General features: G+C 41.2%; 1 protein-coding gene across 3 annotated transcripts; it reads right to left on the bottom strand.

Moving 5' to 3' along the window:
* Positions 1-13,338: 13,338 nt before the first annotated feature.
* Positions 13,339-23,951, bottom strand: LOC134082917 (meprin A subunit beta-like). 3 transcript variants are annotated; one of them, XM_062538961.1, is made up of 20 exons: positions 23,744-23,951; positions 23,308-23,556; positions 22,984-23,051; positions 22,844-22,862; positions 19,354-19,392; positions 19,215-19,246; positions 19,004-19,082; positions 18,796-18,913; positions 18,477-18,655; positions 18,105-18,323; positions 17,802-17,960; positions 16,503-16,727; positions 15,870-16,319; positions 15,597-15,764; positions 15,241-15,367; positions 14,936-14,995; positions 14,367-14,417; positions 14,012-14,044; positions 13,873-13,908; positions 13,339-13,636 (listed from the first exon to the last, which is right to left on the bottom strand). In XM_062538961.1, the coding sequence occupies exons 3-20, from the start codon at positions 23,044-23,046 to the stop codon at positions 13,453-13,455; spliced, it is 2,241 nt and encodes a 746-aa protein (XP_062394945.1). In that variant the 5' UTR covers positions 23,047-23,051; positions 23,308-23,556; positions 23,744-23,951; the 3' UTR covers positions 13,339-13,452. The 3 variants fall into 3 exon arrangements, 2 of the variants coding, with proteins under 2 accessions (XP_062394945.1, XP_062394947.1); XR_009939673.1 differs by lacking the exon at positions 13,339-13,636 and adding an exon at positions 14,769-14,830; XM_062538963.1 differs by lacking the exons at positions 19,004-19,082; positions 22,844-22,862; positions 22,984-23,051; positions 23,308-23,556; positions 23,744-23,951 and having other exon boundaries at positions 19,354-21,372.
* Between the last annotated feature and the right edge of the window lie 238 nt (positions 23,952-24,189).

Below are 24,189 nucleotides of genomic sequence, written 5' to 3' on the forward strand. Positions count from 1 at the left end.
TTGGTAATCTAAATGCAAAAAATGTTAAGGGCTAAACCAAAATTATGCTAATCGCGATTATAGCCACATTGCTACAATTCAAACGATGTTGACATAAATGAACAACTACTACAATAAGGCCATGATTTCCAATACAACTACTAAACAACATAACATGACAAATTAGCCTCACTCACGTACAGTAATTGTCTTCCCATAATAGGCTAAGTAGGCATAGTCTAAAAAACAATTCTAGGTTATGCTCCACAGTAGACAGATGTGCTCCTCCCGACACTTAAAAGACAAAGGCTATTTTTGGACATGTTACGGTAGACACAGAGCTGTTTGATCTGATCTTAATCCTGATTTTATTATTGATGATATCAGCAGAGTCAGCTTTTATAACCCATCCAGAGGTGTGCATGATGAACTAAACTTTATCCACATAGTAAGCGGAGGACCTGCGTAAACGTGCGTAATCTCGTTATCCATAGGCAAAGTAGACTTCTACCGTTCTCCGTCGCTGCCCTCAGTGAATTCTTTGATGTCATTAGATGTTTCCCCTTGTCACATGCAATTCAATGGACAACTTCGAAGAAAGCATTGTTTTCTTCTTCATTTACTGCATCTCAATTATCTACAGACCCCCCCCCCCCCCTCCAAAAAAAACTCTTCGGATTTGCATGATTCACACAAGTCCCACAAAGCGACGTGAAAAAAGCGGGAGGCGCCGAAAAGCGAGCTGTTTGCATCCCTGCTTTTTGTTGTTCGCCAACTTCTCATTACAAAGCAAGCAAACATGCAGGCAATCCTTCCGCAATGGCAATGAAAGCAAATGATTCGGTCCATTCTGCCTTAAATTCTCTGATCTCATCGGCTATCTTTCTCTTTTTCCCTTTGGGATCCATGGCCATGCTGACACACGCCGGTTTGATTACAAGCCACCTGCATGGCACGGCGCCGCCCTGAAACGTGTGTCGCAGGCTATCAAATCTTTGTTTACAGAAATGTTGAACTTTAATATTTATTGTGCACATTTTTACAACATTGGAAAACGTTAAGAATGTTTGTCCTGATACAGAAACCATATTAAAACAAACAAACAAAAATCCCCCCATTCATTTTCATACATTTTTGAAGACGCTCAGGGAGCCACCAGGGTTGCGCTAAAGAGCCGCATGCGGCTCCAGAGCCGCAGGTTGCCGACCCCTGGTATAGGGTCACGGTAATGCAGAATGCATGAATCTCTCTCTCTCTCTTTCTCTCTCTCTCTCTCTCCATATAGACCTGGCTTTTTACCAAATGGCGAACCTCGAAAATTATTTAGGATATAGAGCCGTGTCCATTACGCACTACAGTTATTTTTTAGGCTATTGTTTTATTTGAGTGTTTTTGTCTACCATGGCAAACATAGTTGAAACGTTCGCTCTAAACTTATGTATTGTTTTAAGAGAATATGCCAATGATAATGGCACTTTGTAAAAACAACAAATTCTTAGGATTTGTCCTCTCACCTGCAGCAGGCCCATTCAAAAGCCCATCCACCTCATTTGCATTTGAAAGAGCCAATCACTAAAGTGACACATTTAGTCTGGAAAAAGTAGCAGGCTAGCCTACTTTATGAGTTTTTTTGACCCCTCTAATAAATGGAGGAAGGGCTGCCTAACTGTTCCCCCTAAGAGTTTTTTCATAAGATAAAATGTTTACGCTATTTAAGTTTAGGATTTGGTAGACAAGACAACCTCGGAAAAGTTCTTCAGATAAACATTTTTTTATTGAATTAAAGGAAAGACAATGTATCACCGGGGTTTCGGGGCTTGCGAAGGCATTCGTTGATCTTATCGATGCAGTCCTTGCGGCCACTTCTCCCCATCGTAGGAAACTTTCTGTTTAGTGTTGACAACACAAAGGCCTTCACGTTGTGTGGCAGTGCTTGCTTGCCCTTCGATCCATCCCAGTTGGTGGTTTTGCACCTGTCCCTGAGTTATAGTCTTTATCATGGGTCTTCAACCGGGGGTCAAGGCGTTCTGCGTGAATTCATTAATCCAACGTTCTCCGCGATGTCATACCATCAAAATGAAACGATAACGATAATCTTGTGTGTTTGTGTTTCCTTGTGTAAGACAAGTTATATTTACACAAGATGCAGAGGCTCTCTGTCTGTATCAGGTTGAGCAAATGAAGCTTTGCCTGAATTTAGCTGAATTTATACCACCAGAGAGGGTTAAAGCGGAGCTTCTCACACTTGAATATTAATTCGCCAATGTGAATGTAACGGTAAACACAGCAACGTTGTATCTAAGACAGCGGCAATATAAACGAAAATGATAGTAGCAGTGGTATAAACGGGATAATCAACTCCGCGCCGTGCGTTTATAGGAAAATAATGCACTGCAATAATGCCTGTGGCGTCGGGACCTTATTAACACTTAAAACGTGCATTATTTTCCTAGAAACGCACGGTGCGTCGTTGATTATCCCTTACATATCCACCTTAGTTGACCCTTGTGACATTCATTCTATTATAGGGCGAGTTTATGCAACACTATGTAAAGAATTATCAGAAACGAGTTGTATAAAGCAGTTACCCCCCTGTTAATAATAACTTATGTTTAGAATGTGTGCGTTCGTGTGTGTGCGTGCGCGTACGTGCATGCATGTAGGCACTAATGACTGACGGTTCAAATGATAGGCATGATTTGAGGTGTGCCAGGTGTGAGGGTCCGTGCTCAGTCTCTCTCACAGCCAAGGGGTCCTTGGGCTGAAAAAGGTTAAAGACCCCTGGTCTATATGAGTAAGCGCTTATGCTCTAACCGCATAATAAAAGAAGCACCTGCATTCCACAGCAGTGCTTATGGCAAGGCTATTAACACCTGTCACTGAGCTATGGACAAGCAGTTATGCTCGAAAATTATCATAATAACAGACACACCTAATTGTATGGCTCTATGTTTAAACACATACAATTAGCAAGCATTTCCTCCCAATAGCAGCAACGTTTGCTTTCTTTTTCTGTCGGTCCGCGGTTGCTTGATCAATTGCGCAGCAAATTATCAGATCACCGGACCTAATTTCACTCCTTGTCTCGCGGACCAGCAGCAGTCTCCACGTTTCGCGGCCCATAGTTTGAGAAACGCTGCATTAAAGTGTCATTTGGTTGTAGGCTATATATGTTTAGCGATTTCTTTGTGTGTTTTTCATTGTAGTGTGTGTGCATTGAGTAGTTCCTTAAAATACGGTTCAATACGGAAGAAGACTAACTATTACCTATATATTTCTTATAACGAAACGCGAAGAAAAAATACGAGGACTGACCGTCTCGTTTCTCCGCGTTTCCCCCAATAGCATGGCGACAAAGAGAAATAAATATGATTTGACATTTAAGCTGATTGCTGACAAATTTGCCACACAATTCGGGAGAAGCAGCGGACAGGAGCGCCACCACAAGCAAGCACTTCTAGCCCAAATTAACATGGCAACGTTGCCTATGACTAAAGTGTCTAAGTAGGCTAGTCCTACTAATATTACATTTGATTGGTAACATGTTTGTAGCGCGCCAGTTTACCCATCCCCTACATCAAAACAGCTTAGAATCAATCAAAGAATCAGCTGTGTCGGCGTTAGGCTGTAGGCGATTTTCTATAACCATTTTCAGTCATTTCAACAATGGTTCATTGAAACGTCGTTTGAATAATTTCGCCAGTCATCACCTTCATTGTAATGATTAAATGAGATTAAGGAGTCGACTATTGACGGATATGCGATCTTCATCATTTTGAAATGCGGGATGAAACTTTCTGCCACCTGGTGGTTGTTTGGGTACATTGCCTTAGCCTCGAAAAAAATCGGCTTGACGGCCTGCGGGATCTCTTCGGGAGTCCCGCGGGAGAAGGTGCATTCTCAACCCGTACCCACTGTAGGGTGCGTTGAACTCGGGCAGGTCCAAGGATTCCAATGATACCTGACTTTTGAAAATCGGATCAACGGGTCAAAAGTTACGTGCATGAAGGCACCTCTAACTTTGACCTGTTGGTGGCGCTAGAGGGTTCGAGGTGCCGACATGACATTTGGTGACATGAATAATGGGACTGTCCCTAATCAGTGTGCCAAATTTTACAACTTTTCACCAGTCGGTTCTATGGGTTCATTGACTCCCATGGCGGATTCATAATAATAAATATAGCTGCAAGCAGCAATGTGGGAGCCAAGCAGGCAGGTCAAAAGGCCAGAGTTCCCATCAGGTATGTAAAGGCCTGAAGGCCAAAACAGGCCTACAGGCCAAAAGGCATGTTTCTGAATTACAGCGCCCCCTAGAGGTCAAAGGTCACCCAATTTCTTGAGTGTCCTTCTGATGGAGTCACAAGTCCACGTACCAAGTTTGGTGTTGATGCGAGAAAGTTTTGCTAATTATAGCGCCCCTAGTGGTCAAACGTCACCAAATTTAGTGCAGGTCCTCAGGATGTGCTCACAAGTCCACGTACCAAGTTTGGTGTTGATGCGAGAAAGTTTTGCTAATTATAGCGCCCCTAGTGGTCAAACGTCACCAAATTTAGTGCAGGTCCTCAGGATGTGCTCACAAGTCCACGTACCAAGTTTGGTGTTGATTAGGGATGGGAATTGATAAGATTTTTCCGATTCCGATTCCATTTTCGATTCTGCGAAACGATTCGGTTCTTTATCGATTCTCTCGTTTGGAGAAAATAACAAATCGATCAAGTAGCATCAACTTTAGTTCAGTTCAGAAGTGAAAAGAGAGGCTAGAGGTAGACTAAAGCCTACCTTACACTGACAAGATTTGGGAAAAATTCTTGAAAGACTGTAGTCTTTTGAGTAAAGTCTGAATGAGGGGCATTAGTTAAAAGACTACAATCTTTCAAGAATCTTTCCCAAATCTTGTCAGTGTAAGGTAGGCTTAAGACATGTACTGCCAGCCTCTGAGCCAGTCCGCCCCTTGTCACAGTCATCTTCTAAATTAAATGCATGAGATGGTTGCGTTCATTTAATGTTAACTGTTAAATAGCAGGTGCTACAACTAGGCAAATGGCACTAACATGAACGGTGAAACAGAAAAAAAGGGTTTGTTTAAAAGTAGGTACTACTGTATGCTAAACCAAACCTCTATAATTTCAAAGGTCTATGCTAAAAACTATACCATATATCCTCAAATTATGGCTAGATTATTTTATTTGCTTAGGCTGCACAAAGCAGAGGACTTTATTTGGGGCAGACATGCACTGGAGACAGGCCGTCTGCGTGTTTCATTGTGAGACATGTAGGCCTACCGGTAGGCTATCAAAATCGAAAGATTTTCAATTTGGTTTGGGATTTAATTAATTTTGGACAGTTTGCTTATATTGCTAAATGTTGTGACTGATGACCACTGAAAGCTCGGGGGTATTTGATGCATCACGATTGCGTTTCATGTAGTTGAAACAGTGTCGGTATTTCCACCTGCTGTTTATTACGAGACAGAGCGCCGCTTTCATTCATTCATTGAATGTGGGTGCTGTAGGCTTATGGAAACCTTATTCAGTAGGCATTAGCCAAGTAGCCTATATTGAGTATTTAGGTAGCCTATGCATGATTTAGCCTACTTTTAATTAAATACGTTGGCTGGAATGCCTCCAATTGTGTTTAAATGTCGTCTCCTGCTTCAGCCTCAGAACGGGGCGGCAAGCGAGTGTGTTGGAAACCCATGGTGTACAACGACTTTTAATTGACAACAATATCAAACCAACTAATCAACAATATAAAATATTAAGAAGAGCTCTTATTTGTTTCAGTTAAATATAATTTCGGGTCATAATTTAAGGATTGTAAGCAACGTTTGCAATATTATTTTGGCTGCCAACACACGTTGCATAAAGACCGCAAGTTTTATCTGCTTTGCGTTCACGGGCTTAGCCTAAAGCCTACTCATTCCATCAAATAGATAAAGACACATGATAGAAACAATACTTTTTTTCTTGTTCTGTTGCTTCTTGATTGCCCTTGCACATAGGCCTAGCCTACACAAAGAGACCAAGAGAGGAGGACTTATGGCTATCGCACCAGTCCGCTCAATTTGCCTGTTTCTGCCAAGGCGGCTATTCAGCTTTCTTTCTTTGATTCTTTAAATGTAAGCCTTTAGCCTATTACTTATTAGGCTATTATTATTATTAGGCTATATCATTTATCATAATCATTATGAAGTTTAGCTACTGCTAAACCCTTCTGCAGAGGTGCTGGCGGAGGTTTGCGCCCGCCGAGTGCTTTCAGTTTTGGACTGCATTTGTGCTCTAACGTCAAATGTAGCCTAACTTAATAACCTAACTTATTTAAATTAACTAGCATTTGAGACTGATTGGGCAATGGGCATTGAACGCTGGTGTATACTTTTCTGCATTAGCCTTATGAAGTTTTGTGTGTTTGTCATGCATTGATACATGTCATTGCGCAACCACTGATTGATTTCTTCTTTTGGTTCGGTGTAGCCTACTTACAAAGTCATAGAACTCACTGTAGCCTACGGAAATGTTTCTGCACATTGGTAGTATTTCCTCCTGTTGAAGAAATATCCACTTTGCTTTGTACTTGCCCTGTTGTCATCCTTTCGGGTGTAAACCCATTTGTGCTGCATCCATGGCAGTCGGCTGCGCTGAACTCGACGACGCCACGGACGTTGCGTATCTTGCGTAAGCTACGCAACCTGCGTGGCAACGTCCTTCGTGCCCATTGGAATCGATAAGGGAATCGTTTGCAAAACTGCCAAGCGATTCCAAGGAATCTAAACATGGGGAACCGGTTCTGAACGAGAACCGGTTTTCGATTCCCATCCCTAGTGTTGATGCGAGAAAGTTTTGCTAATTATAGCGCCCCTAGTGGTCAGAGTACACCAAATTTAGTGTAGGTCCTCAGGATGTGCCCACAAGTCCGCGTACCAAGTTTGGTGTTGATCTGAGAAAGTTTTGCTAATTATAGCACCCCTAGTGGCGCTACAGCAATCATGGATTGGCTGTTAGAGGCGAGCACTTCCGTCAATTGTTCCACAAAGCAATGCAATAAGAAAGCATGGTCTGAAGATGATGTGTGCAAATTTTGGTGAGAATCGGATGAAATTTGAGACCTGTGAAACTGTTTGGAAGTTTTGACCTTGGTCTGTTGGTGGCGCTACAGCAATCATGGAAAAGTCTTGTTAATTGGTGGGTGGGGCCTTGACTTTTGCCTTAATACACTGAGCAATTTTGAGCTTGATAGGTTCAAGCATAGCAGAGATATTTGCATTAATGTTGTTGCTTGGCCCCCAATAAACTCTTTGGGTGTGATTTACCCACAATGCTCAGCTCTCAATCGTCCAAAACACACCGTCGCAGAGACAACTGTGGTTAGGGTGGGCTATATATAGAGAATGAACTAGCAGGATTTTTAACAGTGAGTAAGTCCACTTCTTCCCTTCGGGGACTGCGGCATTGCTAAGATTCACATGGCCTCGGGCTGAGGCACAGCAGCGGACAATCCCGGGTGTCTTACCACCCGGTAGGTGGACAGACGTAGTGGTCATCCAGGAAGTCCATGGGAAAATGTGGGATTATAGCACCCCCCTAGTGGTCAAAACACATGAAATGGGAGTGTGTGTGTCTTTGGGATGTGTTCCCAAGTCTTGATACGTGAAAGCCTTGCTGAGATGTAGGTTCACGTCCTGTGTGGCGGCTTCGCCGCCAATTTGGATTGGCTGTTAGAGGCGAGCACTTCCGTCAATTCTTCCAAAAAGCAATGCAATAAGAAGGCATGGTCTGAAGATGGTGTGTGCACATTTTGGTGAGAATCGGATGAAATTTGTGACCTGTGAAACTTTTTGTAAGTTTTGACCTTGGTCTATTGGTGGCGCTACAGCGTTTGTGGAAAAGTCTTGTTAATTGGTGGGTGGGGCTATACCTTTTGCGTTAATACACTGAGCAAGTTTCAGCTTGATAGGTCTAAGCATTTTAGAGTTATTTGCATTAATGTTGTTGAGAAATTGATGAATTTTGACCTGTTGGTGGCGCTAGAGGTTTGAGGTTAAGAGTCTGTTAATTGGGGAAAGTGGTCATTGGCCATAGAGGAATATGTGTGTGAAATTTCAAAACTTTTTACTGTATGGTTCTATGGCTTCCATAGAGATTTAAGTTTAATGTCTGTGTGGCGGCTTCGCCGCCGATTTTGATTGGCTGTTAAGGGCAAATAATTTTGTCAATTCTTCCAAAAAGCAATGCAATAAGAAGGCATGGTCTGAAGATGGTGTGTGCAAATTTTGGTGAGAATCGGATGAAATGTGTGACCTTTGAAACTTTTTGAAAGTTTTGACCTTGGTCTGTTGGTGGCGCTACAGCGTTAATGGAAAAGTCTTGTTAATTGGTGGGTGGGGCCATACCTTTTGCCTTAATACACTGAGCAAGTTTCAGCTTGATAGGTCTAAGCATTTTAGAGTTATTTGCATTAATGTTGTTGAGAAATTGATGAATTTTGACCTGTTGGTGGCGCTAGAGCTTTGAGGTTAAGAGTCTGTAAGTTGGTGAAAGTTCTTAGAGTTGTGAGTAGAATAAGTGTGCCAAATTTCACAACTTTTTACTGTACGGTTCAGTTCGACCAATCAGAGCTGTGGAATAATACTAATTTGCATGAGTACAATCACTATGGGTTCCTCGCAGCTTCGCTGCTTGGCCCCCAATAATAAGAAAACTAACAATCACAATGGGGTCCTCTCAGCTTCGCTGCTTGGCCCCCAATAAGAAAACTAACAATAACAATAGGTGCCTTCGCAGCTTCGCTGCTTGGCCCCTAATAAAACATTCACAATCGTGAAGGCAATGATGCATAGAAGACGACTAGCTAAATTATTATTAAATCCGGTTAGCATCATTGCTGCAGAAATTTGATTAACACTATAAGCGCCGTGCCTTTCTGACCCACTTATACCTTGAAGCGCCGCGCCCCGGTCATTTGACTGCTTTGACGTCCTACTAGAAGCGCAGTGCTGGTGTGAACTACTTAAAGCACGGCTGAGGGGGTCAACAGACCCTCCTCAGACTGGGACGCTGTTACGTACACATAATGATAGCTAGATGGCGCTTCGTGCACGAATCAAATCGGTTGGTCATAAATTCAGTTTGCACTAAGCCATGTTTCATTTGTGTCAGACCATGTTGATAGTCTGTGGTTGTTTCATTATGACATACAGCACGTTTGAGTTATCTGTTCATTTATTTGTGTTGATTTGTGTTGTTTGAGGTAAAAACTCTGGAAGAGTTCTTGAACAAACCTTAAAGGGACACTTCACCGATTAGCATTAAGCTTTGTATCTTTAGAAAACCAGTCATGTTTTTGAATGGCCGTGCAACATTCCCTCAGTTTGCCTTGAGACGGGAGAAATACGGTTTTCAATGTTGGACTTTCTGCTTTCAATGATGTAAAAATCGTCATTTTACATCTTTGAAAGCAGGAAGTCCTATATCTTTGTCGAGTAGATGAAACTACAAACACTTTCCTCATTTTTCCAAAAGGGGGCGCTAGCCGTGGGACTTCACTTGCAGAAACTAAAATATATAGCCGCCATCTTTTTTGGAAGCTATAGGCTCCCGGTCTGTGGAGAAAGCTGATAAGTAATAGTTATGTGTAGTTTTAATTAGAATTTGTATTTAGTTTCATATTAAGTACCGGTTTCGTCGACATTCCAGATATCCTTTCCGGTGAACTGGTGCCTGTCCAGGACGGTTCGTAGGTTCTGGTAAAAGGCTTCAACATTGTTTTTATTGAAGCTCGCCAGGCGCTGATTACTGGTGGCCTCTGGACGGCGAAGGGAGAGGCTGCCACTCCTCTCCAGGAAGGACGTGAATCAGTCCTTCCCAGCCATCCCTTTACTCGCCCAGGACATGGGGAAAGGGCATTTATAATGGGCTGCTAGCTCGTAGGCGAATTTTTGTACCTGCAGGGGTCATAAGTTATGTTCGTTGAAACATTTTTTAACATTCTGTGATCATGTGTTATATATATAATTATTTATTCATATTTATAATAAATGTACTTATTCATATTTATGTATTGTCATGAATTTATTTATTTTCATTAATATTTATATGCATAACATTCATATGTTCATTAATATTTATGTGCATAACATTCATGTGTGCCTCATAAGACCTGTGTTGTCCAAATACTAACCTCCTTAGGGGTCAGCCCAAAGTAAATGGCAGCTGCCCTCTTCAGGTACTCCCTGAACTTTACCTCCTGCTCTGTGGTAAACACCCTATTATGTGGGTTGTAGCCTGGGCACCTCGCTGATTCTCTGCCCTCCTCTGCCCTCCTCTTTATAAAACGTGACAGCGTCACATGGCTGATGTTGTTGACCAATGCTGCCTGCCTTACTGAGCTGCCTTTCTCCACCTCTCTGCATGCCCTAGCATACACCTCTTGGGGTACAAGTCCCCGGGAGGTAGTTATTTTACGGATGCGAGGCATTATCTCTCTTGTTCTCTTGTAGTTAATCTGTTAAGTTATGTCAAACACGTTTTGTTCATTAAACATGTTTTATTAGTTAAAAGCATGTGTTACTCATTACAAAATATTGTATCAGTTCGCTGCTGTATACAGGTTTCAGCGCACAATGTGACTGCTTTTACGCATTGAAAGGTGCTGGACGATCGTAACAGACGTTTCAATCGTCCCGACAGTGCTAACTGACACTTAAACATATTTTGCTTCTAAACCTCAAAACGCTGCCATTTCACACTTTCAGACATGTTTAAGTAATGATTCGTCTCTCGTATGGTCATATTATCATTGCATGAAACAATAAACACAAGTTGTGATCACAAAAAAATTACCGCACGTAAGATTTTACTTACCGATGTCAAAAACAGGTTCGCGGGGATAACTTTTGAATTCGATGACGTCATGGCACGAGATTTCCCGGGGTTGGTAAGTCTTGCGTGTTGAACGTACTGACGACATATGACGTTTCAGATGTGCATGGTTTGCGAGGAAATCGCTGTGTTACTTTCGTCCCGTGTTTCAATCGACCCAGCGCTCCCCTACTCAATAGACCCAGGTTCAATCCCCTGTAGCTTACATTGATTGAATTCATTGACCCTTTTTCCAGGACGACGAACAATTATTTTTCGTTAATGGTAAACATATTGTGATTCATCTGTTTATTTCAGATAGTTTGTTATTAAAAACCATTAACAAAAAATAATTGTTCGTCGAAAAACGGTCATTGAATTCAGTCAATGTAAGCTAGCCTACTTCACTTTGTGGTGAGTGTGAGGTTTTAAAGGATGAAAAAGGTAATGTCCGCAACACTGATAATTGCTCCCGGTTTAATGAGAAAAATGCAACGTTTCGACCCTACTGGGTCTTCATCAGAAGACCCAGTAGGGTCGAAACGTTGCATTTTTTTCATTAAACCGGGAGCGATTATCAGTGTTGCGGACATTACCTTTTTTTCCACACACACACACACACACACACACACATCCAAACACACACACTCACACATGCACACACTCATTTATATACACATGAGCTGCAAGAGTAGGAGATATATGCATAACAATTGCACAAAAAGGAGATGTAGGCAAGTTGACAAGCGTAATTTATTTTTGTGCAGAACTGAGCGCCGGTCATATTGTGTACCGCTATACGGTGCATCTAGTTATTACAGTAATGCTAGTGGTAGCCTATCCCCCCCCAGACACACACACACACACACACACACCAACCGTCGTTTCCTGTCGTCGGTTCCCTTCTATTTTTCAGATCAAATGTGGCAACCCCAGCTGCCACCAGTTACACTTTGAGGATGAAGGCAGGTGCTGTAAGATCATTAGTACTGATTCAATGAGGCACATCAATGGGCCACAATCATTGTCTGGCAGATGTGTAAATTGAGGCTGTCTCCCAGACGGAACTATGCTTAGCAGGCACACGTTGAGGGTGTCCGCCTGTTGCCTGATGTCTGCTTCGCTGCCATGTGCCTAGAGTTGAGATCGGGTCCAAGAAAGTCCGGCCTCTGAGTGTGCAGGAGAGAGCACTCCGACCAGTTTGCTTGTTAGCTAAGCCAGCTGAGGTGACAGAGAGTGACCACCAGGAGGGGCTCTAGGAGCATGGGTGAGCTAAGCCAGTCTCACTGTTATACACTGTTCAGGATTTGATGCTGAGTTATACATCAGTTACATGTAGGTCCGGTCGAGCAATCTGTTCATTTTTGATTGGGCAAGAGGCATTCTATGAGCCATCATGTGTGGCGATATGCCAGCACAACACCACTTAAGACATTTAACTGCAGTTAGTAGGCCTAATCACTGGGTGAAGGATACATTGTAACTGTTAAAACTACACCAACAGTCCGTTCATTCATAAAAAGTGTCAGCGAGAGAAATGAACTAACTCGCGAATTAAGCCATATGGCAGACAGCGTCATTTTCTTAGATGTACTGCAATGCGGTACGAAATATGACCGTCACTCAGTCCTGCACATTCTCTCCTTAAAAATGTCAGTTTTTTTCTACTTCATCCCCTACTGCAACTTTTATGTATGTAAATGAGTGTGTAACTGCTTGTGCTTGCTTTTGTGTATGTGTGCTTATCTGTCTGTGAGAAGTGCAGGAGTGGAGTGGCAACCGGGGACCAAATGAAATGTTTCTGTAAAAGTCTACTGGGGCTATATGCCCACCAAGTTTCATATGCCCCGGTGTTATGGTGTCCCGGGAATCGTTGACCAAAACTTCAGGAAGAAGATGAAGGGGAAAAAAGAAGAAGAAAAAAAAAACTTTGACAATCCCAATTAGTTCCCTTTAATTGCCTTTGTCCTCGTAGCTACGGCCGAATTACAGCCGTGGCAATATCCTTTACCAACCCCATTCCCACTTGTGTCATATTGCTTGAATCATTCTGCATGGTGTTTGTTTCAAATAGGCATTCAGAAGCCAAGTGGGTCTGAGACCACCATCTTCTTTCAACATAATAAAATATCCATTGATAAAGCCACTTCTGTCTGTCCACTGGGAACAGGTGATGGTGGTATTTGCCGTCATGATAAAGAAAAATGTACATTTCAAATATACACGTAAGTGCCAATACATGTATATTCTTCTCACATACTGTAAGTAGTGAGTAGAGTCTTTCAGGAATGTGTCAGTCTTGGCTGGCTTCTCTCTCTCTCTCTCTCTCTCTCTCTCTCTCTCTCTCTCTCTCTCTCTCTCTCTCTCTCTCTCTCTCACACACACACACCATAAAGAAAATCTGAAGATTTCTGGGGAGTGCAACCTCAAAAATGATTTAGTAAACACTTTAAACAACATATAGCCGTGCAGCGTACTGTAGGTAGAACAATAGAAATCTCTTCAAATAAATAATTTATTTACAATCTTGCAGGAATAAAAGAAGATGAAGTACAAACAAGGGCAGTGGGGGTGTCTTGAAAAGGTATGCTCTTTTTTTCCTAATGTGAAGCTTTTCCTATATTGTTTGATGTTCTTGTTCAAGCAACAAGTTTTGAAAAGAAATGCTATGTGTGTATATATTAGAACGGCCTTTTTTATACATCACACCCAAGATAATGCAGATAATAATGATCAAGGACAGCACAACTGTAACTACAACCCATGGGGAGACATCAGTCTTGGTTGAAAACACCCCAGATCTGTGGAAAAGAGATGATGTACAATGTAATATCAACATCAATTCAATCACATCAATTGATTAGCTCCCAAACTGTTCTTCTCTAGGGTTGTTTTTATCACTTTATATTTGAACTTATTGGAATCATATTGCATATTGGAGGCTCTCACTGAATTAAGTTGGTTTGGTGAGGTGGTATGTTGGTGTGCTTTTGGTAAATAAGGTTCCACAGGAATCAGAATCCATTGGGTCACTTACCTGTCAGCATTGCCTGTAGTCTTGACTTGGTGATCTCTGTGGAGATGAATGATAAATATACATTATTGAGGTTCAATGAAAATTTGATAAACATTAATAGTGAAAGAAAATAGTGTGGATAGGCATTTCAGTGGCATACCCAGTTCTTGCGGTAGCTGGACTGAGGGTAGTGCTAGGGAGCATACGTAGGTATCAAAATAGTTTCATTATTACGAAAGACCTTCATGGAAGCATGACAAAGCACTGAATATCTACAGTACCATAAACAGCCTTTCTCAGGCAGCCCTGGTCCCTTGGTCATAAGTTACTTCACTATAACCATTGTTAATGTTACAGAAAAGCTAAGTTACAAACATCCTGTACAATCATCAATGCACAAATATTGTTATACAGTTCAGTATAAATAATTACACGATTATGAATTAACATTTATCCATTACATTCAACATCATTGTTTCACCACGTAATACTCCAGAATGCATTGGATCACTTACTTGTCAGGAGGTGTTACCTCAGGGTTGCCTGAGGTTATGACGAAATGTTCTCTGTGGAGATGAAAGATAAACACATTTCTGAGGTTTAATTAAAAATTTAAAAATTTAAAAATGCCCATTGTGACACAAAGTAGTGTGAATAGTGTTATAGCCGGCTCACGGCACAATACAGAAGAGACGGATTCCAATCACATTCCAGACAGATTCCCATCATAAATCATATTTATCTAAAGTAAGCTAGAATAAAGAAAATGTCTAGGGGGGTGGAAATTAAGTGTATGGATGCATGTCGGTCATATGTAAGTGAGTAGAAGTGGTGTGCAGTGCGGGGTGTCCAAAATATGTCTAGGTATGATGGAAGGACAGAGAGAGAGAGCGATACAAAGGATGATGATGGCTTACATGCCTACACCAGCGCCAGGGGAGGCCGATATCCCTTAATTAGTCTCCCCATTGCAAGTCGGCTACCTGCCCGTTCGGCCACAATGGAAAACAGCAAGCGGCCCGTAGTGTGAGAGGGGCGTCACAACACAATAGGTATTACAATATAAAATGTTTTAGTGTCATACCTGGTGGTTGATGCAGTTGTCCTGGGGGTGGTGCCAGGGTATAGAGTATAAAGAAAGGACCTGTATGGGAGTTTAACACAAGATTGAGCATCTACCGTAAATAACTTTTTCAAGCAAAGGACCCAAGTTCCTAGTCCCCTACAGCAGTTACAAATGGGCCTGTCATAAAAATACTGTACACACATGCTGTCCTCTAAATTACCTGTTCATCACATGTATTCTTTACATTGAACATGATTCAGTTCATTGGCACGTTACAGTCAAAAGGTACTAATTTCATCAAATGCCAGTTTGTTTGATCTTACAGAGTTGTACACGGGACTTCATCATCATCATCATAATCATCATCATCATCATCGTTTTGCACAGGTAAGTTCTTCACTGAGATGTTGGGGCATGGAAGTGAGTTCAGGTAGCTTAATTTGGAGATGTCTACAAACAAATACATCAACTATTGCTTGTGGAATTTACATATACAGTACAGTGCATGTCAATCAACATGGTAAGCAAAGAATGATTACAAAGATCACACAAGCACAGAAAACATTTTAACAGTGTTATTTTAAATTACTCTAGACATCATTTCCCTCACTAGAGATTTCTCTTAGCCAAGACCAAACCAGTCTTTGTTATTGAGACCAAAAATTTGACCAAAACCAACCTTGTATAGAGATGAGGAAGAAAACGTTCCCTCCTTTCAGAAATGTTCTGGATTTGAGAATAGTAGCAGACATGAAAGCGCTATCACCTGTGCCGTCATTAGCATAAACATCTTCTGAGCTGTCATCTGTTTGCAGAGTTCCATATTTTCTTGGCCTATGAAAGAATTCTGGATTTGTGGGGGAGAGAATATTCACTTTTTGGTTTTGATGTTTGTGTGAAGAACAAGTTTCATTACTGAGTTTTAAGATCATTGCTCCCAAATTGAGCTCACCTTCAAGGTCTTGTGATGAACTTGTAGTTATACTTCTTTGTTTGGACATACGCTTTTGAATGTGAGGGTTCTGGTCCAGTAAAGTAACAGTTACTTGCCTTGAGTCACAAGGCCACTGCAGTGTATAGTCATTGATCCCTGAAACTAGTCGTACAAATACTCCAAAATAATCTTTGTTCAGTCGTATCAATATCTGGTACCTATATCCATCTTCAGAGTAGTACTTTGGGCTGAAAATAAATGAGTTGTTCGCACTAATGTTTAATTTTTCCTCAAAGTTATTGATCTGCCATGTGTGATGGGGGCATTCCGTTTCTGACAGGTTGATGTCATCCACAGAGAAGCCACCTTTGGAGGACCCCCCTCCTTTTATGGCCTCAAACTCCACCTGGAAGCTCTTTGTGGCGTTCAGAGGAACATGATGGAGCTGCCAGTAGTCGGCTGAAGAACCTGGAAGTGAAAGAAGTGAACTACAGCATGTCTCATAGAAAATCTCAAAATAGCAATGGCACAGTAATACCTGCACGCTGTAGTTTGTGGTTAAGAGTAAAAGCAATTACTGCATTTGCAAAGGCATTTTGCATTTCATTCAGACCTGTATGGATTAAAGTTCTGTTATCCAGAACTAAGTACCTTGTATCCGACTCATAAGTCTGCGAGTCCCCTTCACGTCATCAACACCATCAAACTCTCTTATCCAGATGTTGAGTTGGTCAGACCAACTCCCACTGTGGTAGTAGAATAACTCAAGGCACTGGACCTTGCAGCTTCTTCTGGGGGTCATCCTCCTGGTTTGTAGTCTGGCTGAATGTTCCACTCTGCCTCTCTTGGTGCTGAAGTGCATGAAGAAGCCTGTGCCTGAAAATACAGAATGAACACACAAATGTAATAGAATAGCTACAAACAATACTGTATATACTCTGTTTTGAATATGAGATGTTTAAACAAGAAGACCTTAAAGGCGAGCGGCTGCAACTCTAGGCCTACACACACAGGTTTAACTTTTGCATCAATTTGTTTTTGCACAGTAATATAGAACGCAAAGTCATCAATGTGAAGGGTCCAGTAAATCAGGTTTCTATGGTCAAGTATACTTCTGTATGAAATTTGAACTCTGCATTTATCCCATCCGAGAATTAGTGAGCACACAGTGAACACAAAATGAGGTGAAACACACACTAACCCAGAGCAGTGAGCTGCCTAGCTAGCTGTGAGCTGCTGGGGAGCAGTGAGGGGTTAGGTGCCTTGCCCAAGGGCACTTAAGCCGTGGATGTGGGCATTGGAGAGCAGTGCTCAAACACTTCTCCCAGCCACATGTTCCCTACTGGTCGGGGATCAAACCTGCAACTCTCCAGTTACAAGCCCCAAGCTCTAACCAGTAGGCCATGGCTGGATTATAAAATGGCATTGAACGCAAAGATTATTTAAAGGTGAGCTATTCAAGTTTTTTAGCTTAATTTACCATAACTGATCAGCTTTGGAGTCATTGGAATGGTTATTTGACTTATTCCGGGTTGAATAATGTCTGTCTCAAATCCCCCCAGCGCCTGTGAGTGGAAAACCACGCTTGCAAGTTTGTGCCACCGGGCCAGTGGCATGACAAACAGAGAGTTTCGCGTTCATGCTCATGAAAAGGCAGACTGACCGATTGAGGAGTGTTGTAAAATATACACGCTAAAGCTGTAGGGGAAGCTCTGCAGAAAAACATGTAAGCGTAAAACGAGAAAACAGCGAAGAAATCGGCAAACCTGCATAGTTCCTCTTTAAGGACTGAAACCATTGTTTCAGAATAATCAGTTAATAATACCATGACAATGTATTGCTTCTGATTGGTTTTCATGTGTGATCTCACATATGATAAGAAGTGGCTCATTTACATACAGTTTGCAGGAAATTTACAATAGGCTACATGGATTAGCCCAGACATCTCACCCTGGGAGTCCATGTCCAGGTGTGTGTGGTCAGACTGTGGACCTCCCGCTACTCGTCTCTCTCTTTTCCATCCTTGTGATCTTCTGAAGCACACCCTCATGTCACACATGCTCTCGTCATCATCAAAGCTGCAGTGGTCCAGGAAGGAGATGGACTCATCTGTGAGCATAGTGTTTTGCAGTAATCAATCTTTTGTTTCATTTTATTATATCTAACTCTGAATGTTTCCATCAAGCACAAGCGTTTCAAGATGATCTCTCAAATTTGATGAGGAGCAAATGTATAGTGACACACATAACTTACTGCATCTATAGAACTTGTTGAGCTCTTCTACATCATAATGACTCATATCCAGTCTCTGTCCAATCACATCTTGGAACTCAGGTAGTTTTGTGATGATGGTTAATCCGTTGCCATTGGTGAAGGCATCTTTGGGGTAGTGCATGACTGAGAAGTAGTCATATGGGGTGTCCATGGTGCTGTTTGTGGTATTGGTGCTAATTTCAAATTGGCTCTCCTCCCCTGAAAATAATGAAATGATATTGCTGAAGCCTCGAACCTAAAATGACTTAAGATGGAAATCAATCTACAGTATTGTGTGACTTATGTTGTTTATGTTGTTAATCTCTTATGTTGTAAAATCCCAATTAAATATGGATCTACTGTATTACTGACCTTCTTCGATGTTTTCCCAGTTGATTGAGATGTAACTGTCACGGTCATATCTTGACTGCTCATGCCAGAAGCCCAAAGTGTGCATGAGTTCATGCTCTACGGTTCCCACATTATCACAGCCAGAGCCGAGGGCGAGTTCCTGTTCCATTTTAGGCTGTCTTCCTACCTCAGACCAGCATCTGCATCATAATATGCTATTAAATTATTATATGGAATGGTCTACACAGTGTGCAATATGGCATATAATATGAAAAATGGCACGTGTGGTGAGTGGCATATTTATAAACCATGTTATGCAAACAAATATGTAAGGACCTACCCTAGACCCCACTTCAGTGTAACATATTGTTCAGACCCTTGCCGGGGCTGAAAATCAATGCAGGTCTTGAGCCTGAATTGCTCAAAGGCTTTGAGGATGACTCCTTTGGCATTCATGTCTGAATGTTAACACAAAGTTGAACACATTTAGAGAGAAAAAAAAGTGCAGGAAGCAGGTCATCTTGTGTGTGTTTTATTGATGTGTTTACCCAACAAGAATCCGAAATCATATGAGACAGGCAATGGCCAGCGGTACTGTTCACCTCTAATGGACCTCTTCTGCCTTGTCTGAAGACCATACAGAACTGTCATTTTAGGTCAATGCACCCCCCCCCCCCCCACACACACACACACACACACAGACACACAGACAGACAGACACACACACACACACACATATATATAAAATGATTAACTCACTGTCTTGATGTCCCCTTCAACAAGGTGTAAATCTGGTCAAAATGATAGGAATTTCAGTTAATTTCCGATGTTATTCAATATGTTACTGTGCTACAAGTGTTTTTCTTGTGTTCATGTATTTTTTATTTAGCTTTTATACCTTTATTTATCTCTGTGATATCCAGATTTCCATTTGATTCTGTAAGGATAACACCATGTTATACAGTAACAGTTAGAGCAGTTAGATCCAGTCCAACTATTAATTTCTGATTGGACGAGAGGTATTCCATGAGTCATCACGAGTGGGGGTAGCACAACCCCACTCAAATCTTTTAACGCTAGTAGTCACCCTCCTCATATTGCACTGAATTATCCAACACGAACATTCCATTCATTCATAGCGAGAGCAGCAATTTCATAACGTCAGCTTGGAGTGAGAAAAATGCAAAGTAGTGTAAGTGTCTGGCAGACAGGTAGTATAGATGAGCTCAGGTGTGTTTTTTGTTTACGAAACTTACGTTGTTAGATTTAATAGTTCTTGTTTCTCACTAACCCTAACAAAATATAAGGGTAGGCCTACACACCAGAGACAAAGAATCTCCCACAGTAATGTATGGGGTTAGACTGTAATGCAAATATGGCAGTCGTCTAGACATTTGCTGCACCTTCCGCGGGACTGCCGCAACCGCTCCAGACAACTGCATTACCCTATCCCACCCTATAGTATCTATTTATTTGCAAATACACAAACTGTATTTGTTTTTATGCATAGCCCCACTTGTTCTGTATGCTTATTCTCATTCGTTTTATGTTATTGTTGAGTGTTGTACTTGAGAGCAAAGATTAACCGGAGTGAAATTCCTTGTTTGCAAATGCAAACCGGGCCTATAAAGCTGATTTAAAACTGATCCAAAAACCGTCTGGATTGACCACTGAAACATTTAATTAATACATTTATTCTATTCCAAACAGGAATTTAAAAATGATCACGGCCGAAACGGTCTGAATTGACCATTGATTTGCATACAATCCGTTCATAAAACTCAGAAGCATTTAAACATTTGACTGATCATAACATTTGCAGAACATCATGTAGAAGATGGTATGGTAAAAAATGCTAACAGTTTCCTTCCATTATTCACAATTTCCTTAAAGTATAATTCTTCTTTTTCCAGTAAATAGCAAGGTATTTCCTGCCATAGTTAGCTGATGATTCATGCCCTCCAAACTGGGACATACTGTAAGTGTTGAATTACCGGTTTGGTGACATAACTGTCCTATAGCAGATAGTGGATGGGGATACAGAGAGTAGGTTGGGATGGGCAGGGCCGGTTCTCCCTATACGCACACTACGCAAGTTGCCTAGGGCCCCGCAAGTAAATGAAGGCCCCCTCCTCTGTCTTCCCTTGAGCCAAGTTAGTGACAGACAGGTTGGTATATGCAGACACAGCGACAGTGTTTCATAAGCTACATTACAAGAAGATGAACGTGAATCGGAAAAAAGAAGAAACTTAACGAGAATGAAAAGCAGGAACAGCAGTCGGGTAAACTTGCGTTCGTCTCATGGTTTGATGTCTACACACATCTCTCCAGCGCGTGTTGCTGACCTAGCTTACTGTAGGTCGACCACACAAGGAAGTGAATCGCCTGAATCTGAAGTGAATCTGTCTGCGGTTTGCTTGCCAGCCTTTCCCAGTCATGGCAAAGTTGTGATAATGTATAATCCCACGTACCGTTTTTGAATGCGGCGACTGGCTACATTAAAAGAAGAAGATAAAAACCCGCTTCTTTAAATGCGCTCATAATTACGTGCAGCTCGGGATGAAACAGTTTTTCAGCAGACACATGCGAGAACAGGTCGAAACGAATCTGTGATTTCACTCTTCCCATACTATAAATTTTAAATAAATGGGTTTACAATATTTTAGTCGAGCTTTAGTTGGTTTAGATACCCTACAATTGAACGTATGCAAAATGGAAAGTAGCCTTTAGGCCTATTAACTTTGATTCGCTGTGCCACATGGGCAATAGATACATATCGTAAATTAGACATATGAAGTATAACAATTATTGTTTAAAATAGTCTATGTTTGAAAAAATATTGAAGGGAATCAGGGGAGCCAGTTCAGTAGCTATGTCTTTGGCTCGTAGCCTATAGACACACAGGTGAAGAACGGTCTAGACTCTTACAAAAAAGAACTGCATAACTTCACGTGTCAAACCACACATTTCTGAGTATCAAAACCGTAGTTTTATTGCCTATTTATAGCCTACATTATATTTACATTTGCTGTGAAGGTCCTTTATGGGGAAAAACATTATATTTGGTAATTTCTGTTTTGGAATGATTGTATTAGGAGCACTGTTATGTCACATAATATACATTAAATATATATATATATATATATATATATATATATATATATATATTTAAATGGTTAGCCTATATTTTGGCCCTCAGAGTTCAGGTAGTAAGGAGGGCCCCTTAGCAGGATTTTGCCTAGGGCCCCATGGAGGTCTGAACCGGCACTGGGGATGGGAATCCCCTGGTATCCAAGATGATTCTTGGGTCACAATGCAATTGTTTAGTTTAGTTTAGTTTAGTTTATTTGGTTTATTTAAAGCAGGGACCATGTACAAGGTTCATTAGTTACATACAGTAAAGAGATGACTTTTACCAGATTATAGCTAACAGCTCATTTTCATCCGCCTTGTGCAAATGCGTAGGTTTGGTTTGAGCTTTGGTGGGGGTGCACTGCAGTACAAAATGGCTAATTATTTGCTAATCCAAATGGCAATCAGATGACCAAAACTCAAAGGTCAATCAAAGATGTGGGTGGCTGTTCTCTCTTGTAGGAGGAAGGTTACGCAAGCCTGATACAGAGCAGAGGGACATTGAGGAACTGGAGTGGCGTAAAAGCGTAATCATTTTTATACTGCAGACAGGGGTACTTGGAAGTATCAATCAATTTAGTGTGGGATATCTCCTGCTCAGACCACAAAAATATTAACAGTAAATTTGGCTCAAAATAAGCCAATCAACAGAACACTTCCATAAGCCTAAACCGTAGGCCTACCACTTCCATAAACCTAAACCATAGGCATACCACTTCCATAAACCTAACCCAAAGGCCTACCTAAGGACCACTGATGATAGTATACTAATGGCGATGATCACATGAAGTGAGACTGTCACAGATAGGCCTACTCAATAGATAATACTGCACTGCAGTATAAGTTTGCTAATTACTCAGAGAAGTAGCCTACTCAAAAGTGCGTCAATTTCTTTTCTTGCCCGACATCCTCAAATTGACAGCCATAGGGAAGCCAAAAATGTAGAATCAAGAGCAAACTGGGAGCTAAGCCGATCAAAAATTAGACCTGTCCCAAAGACATTACAGTGAGGCAATACCAAAGTGGGAAATTATTTAACCCTTTGTATATCCTACTGCACAAGGCGCTTTGTTTGTTTCAACCTGAATATTGGTGGGGACATTTCAGTCGTCATTTGATATTGGTGTGGACACGTCCTTCGGTCCCCCAAATCTATGTCCATGCTTAATTAACATGTCATCTCTAGGACTGGACACATGACAAGTATCAAATGCAACATCACAACCATTATGCTTTGGCTTAATACTTTAACTCACCTTGAACCCTGGGCTGAGGCTGAAAAATAGGGGTTGTCTGTTCATTATGTTTGTACATCTAATGATAGCAGTCATTAAATCATATAACCTCAAACAAAACATTGAAATCACATTTTCCTTTGAGGTTTCGTGATACTAACCAGTGATAAAGTTCTCCAGGACAGAAAGCTCACCAAGAACAGAACATGTAACAGGCAGGCCATTTGACCTATACAGTGAAGAATAATATCTGTATTACGTATAATGAAACTGGTATAATGGAAAGAAATAGAATTTACAAACAGCATAACCATAGAACTGTTTTTGCTTTTGACTACTTTTGACAGCCCTTGATTGTTTTTTTGTTGTTGTTGTTGTTTGTTTGTTTTGAACTTCTGTATTTTGGAGATTCATTTTATGAAGTTAAGTCTTGCTCCTAAATGTTCTGAAAAGTGTGAAGTGGTTTAGACATAAAATTGAAATACCTTACTGACGTGTTGGGTGATCCCTTGACAAAATGTGCTGGTCCCGGCAAACGGCAGGCACGCTATTGAAACTGCACTCAGCTTAGTTCCACTTTTGTTATAGTTTGTGTCATGTCACCATGCGTAACCTACCTTATCATTCTCATCTTTTGATGTGCCTGCCATACAACTCAGGGCTCAGAGTCATTCCAAACTCATTGTCATGGATACATACAGTAGTTAAAGGTGCATTTGTGTTGGCAAGGAATACTGAATAAATAAATGATGTCCATCATTAGTGCATGAGTTTAAAATATTATTGTATCATTTATTAAGTATTAAAAACTAATTCGAACATATTTTAGACATAGACTTATTTACTACGAACAGACAATGTATAACATGTATATATAACACACATAGTATGTGCTTTACAAGGTTTACTGATGATACTTACAGTAAAGAAGGAACTGTCAGAGTCTAATAGTGTGCAGTCATTGTAGACTGTTACTATTTTTTTTTTCAATCTTTTATATCTGAGCCATTAACAAAAGCATTGGTGAAATAGGCCTACTGGATTTCCCCCATTAATATCCTGTTCATAAACAGCTTTGAGTTTCAGGTAAAGCATGTGTCAACCTGTTTTGCAACTACCCTGGCCATGCCCGCCTGTGTCCACTGACTCATTTTCATTTCACAGAGATACTAGTCTGGCTTTTCCCAATGTGCCAATCAGCAACAAGGGGGGTGTGGGGAAAGTGGCTGTGGTAAACCTGTGCCTGCATACATATACTGAATATGAAAAAATCTGTAGCTGTAAGAATGTGCACATTTATACAGCAAAGGAAAACACATTATAGCCTGAATGCTGATGCAGTTTATTTTCAGTTTGTAAAGGTTAGG

This window comes from Sardina pilchardus, chromosome 6 (assembly GCF_963854185.1).
Source record: "Sardina pilchardus chromosome 6, fSarPil1.1, whole genome shotgun sequence".
Lineage (NCBI taxonomy): Eukaryota > Metazoa > Chordata > Actinopteri > Clupeiformes > Clupeidae > Sardina > Sardina pilchardus.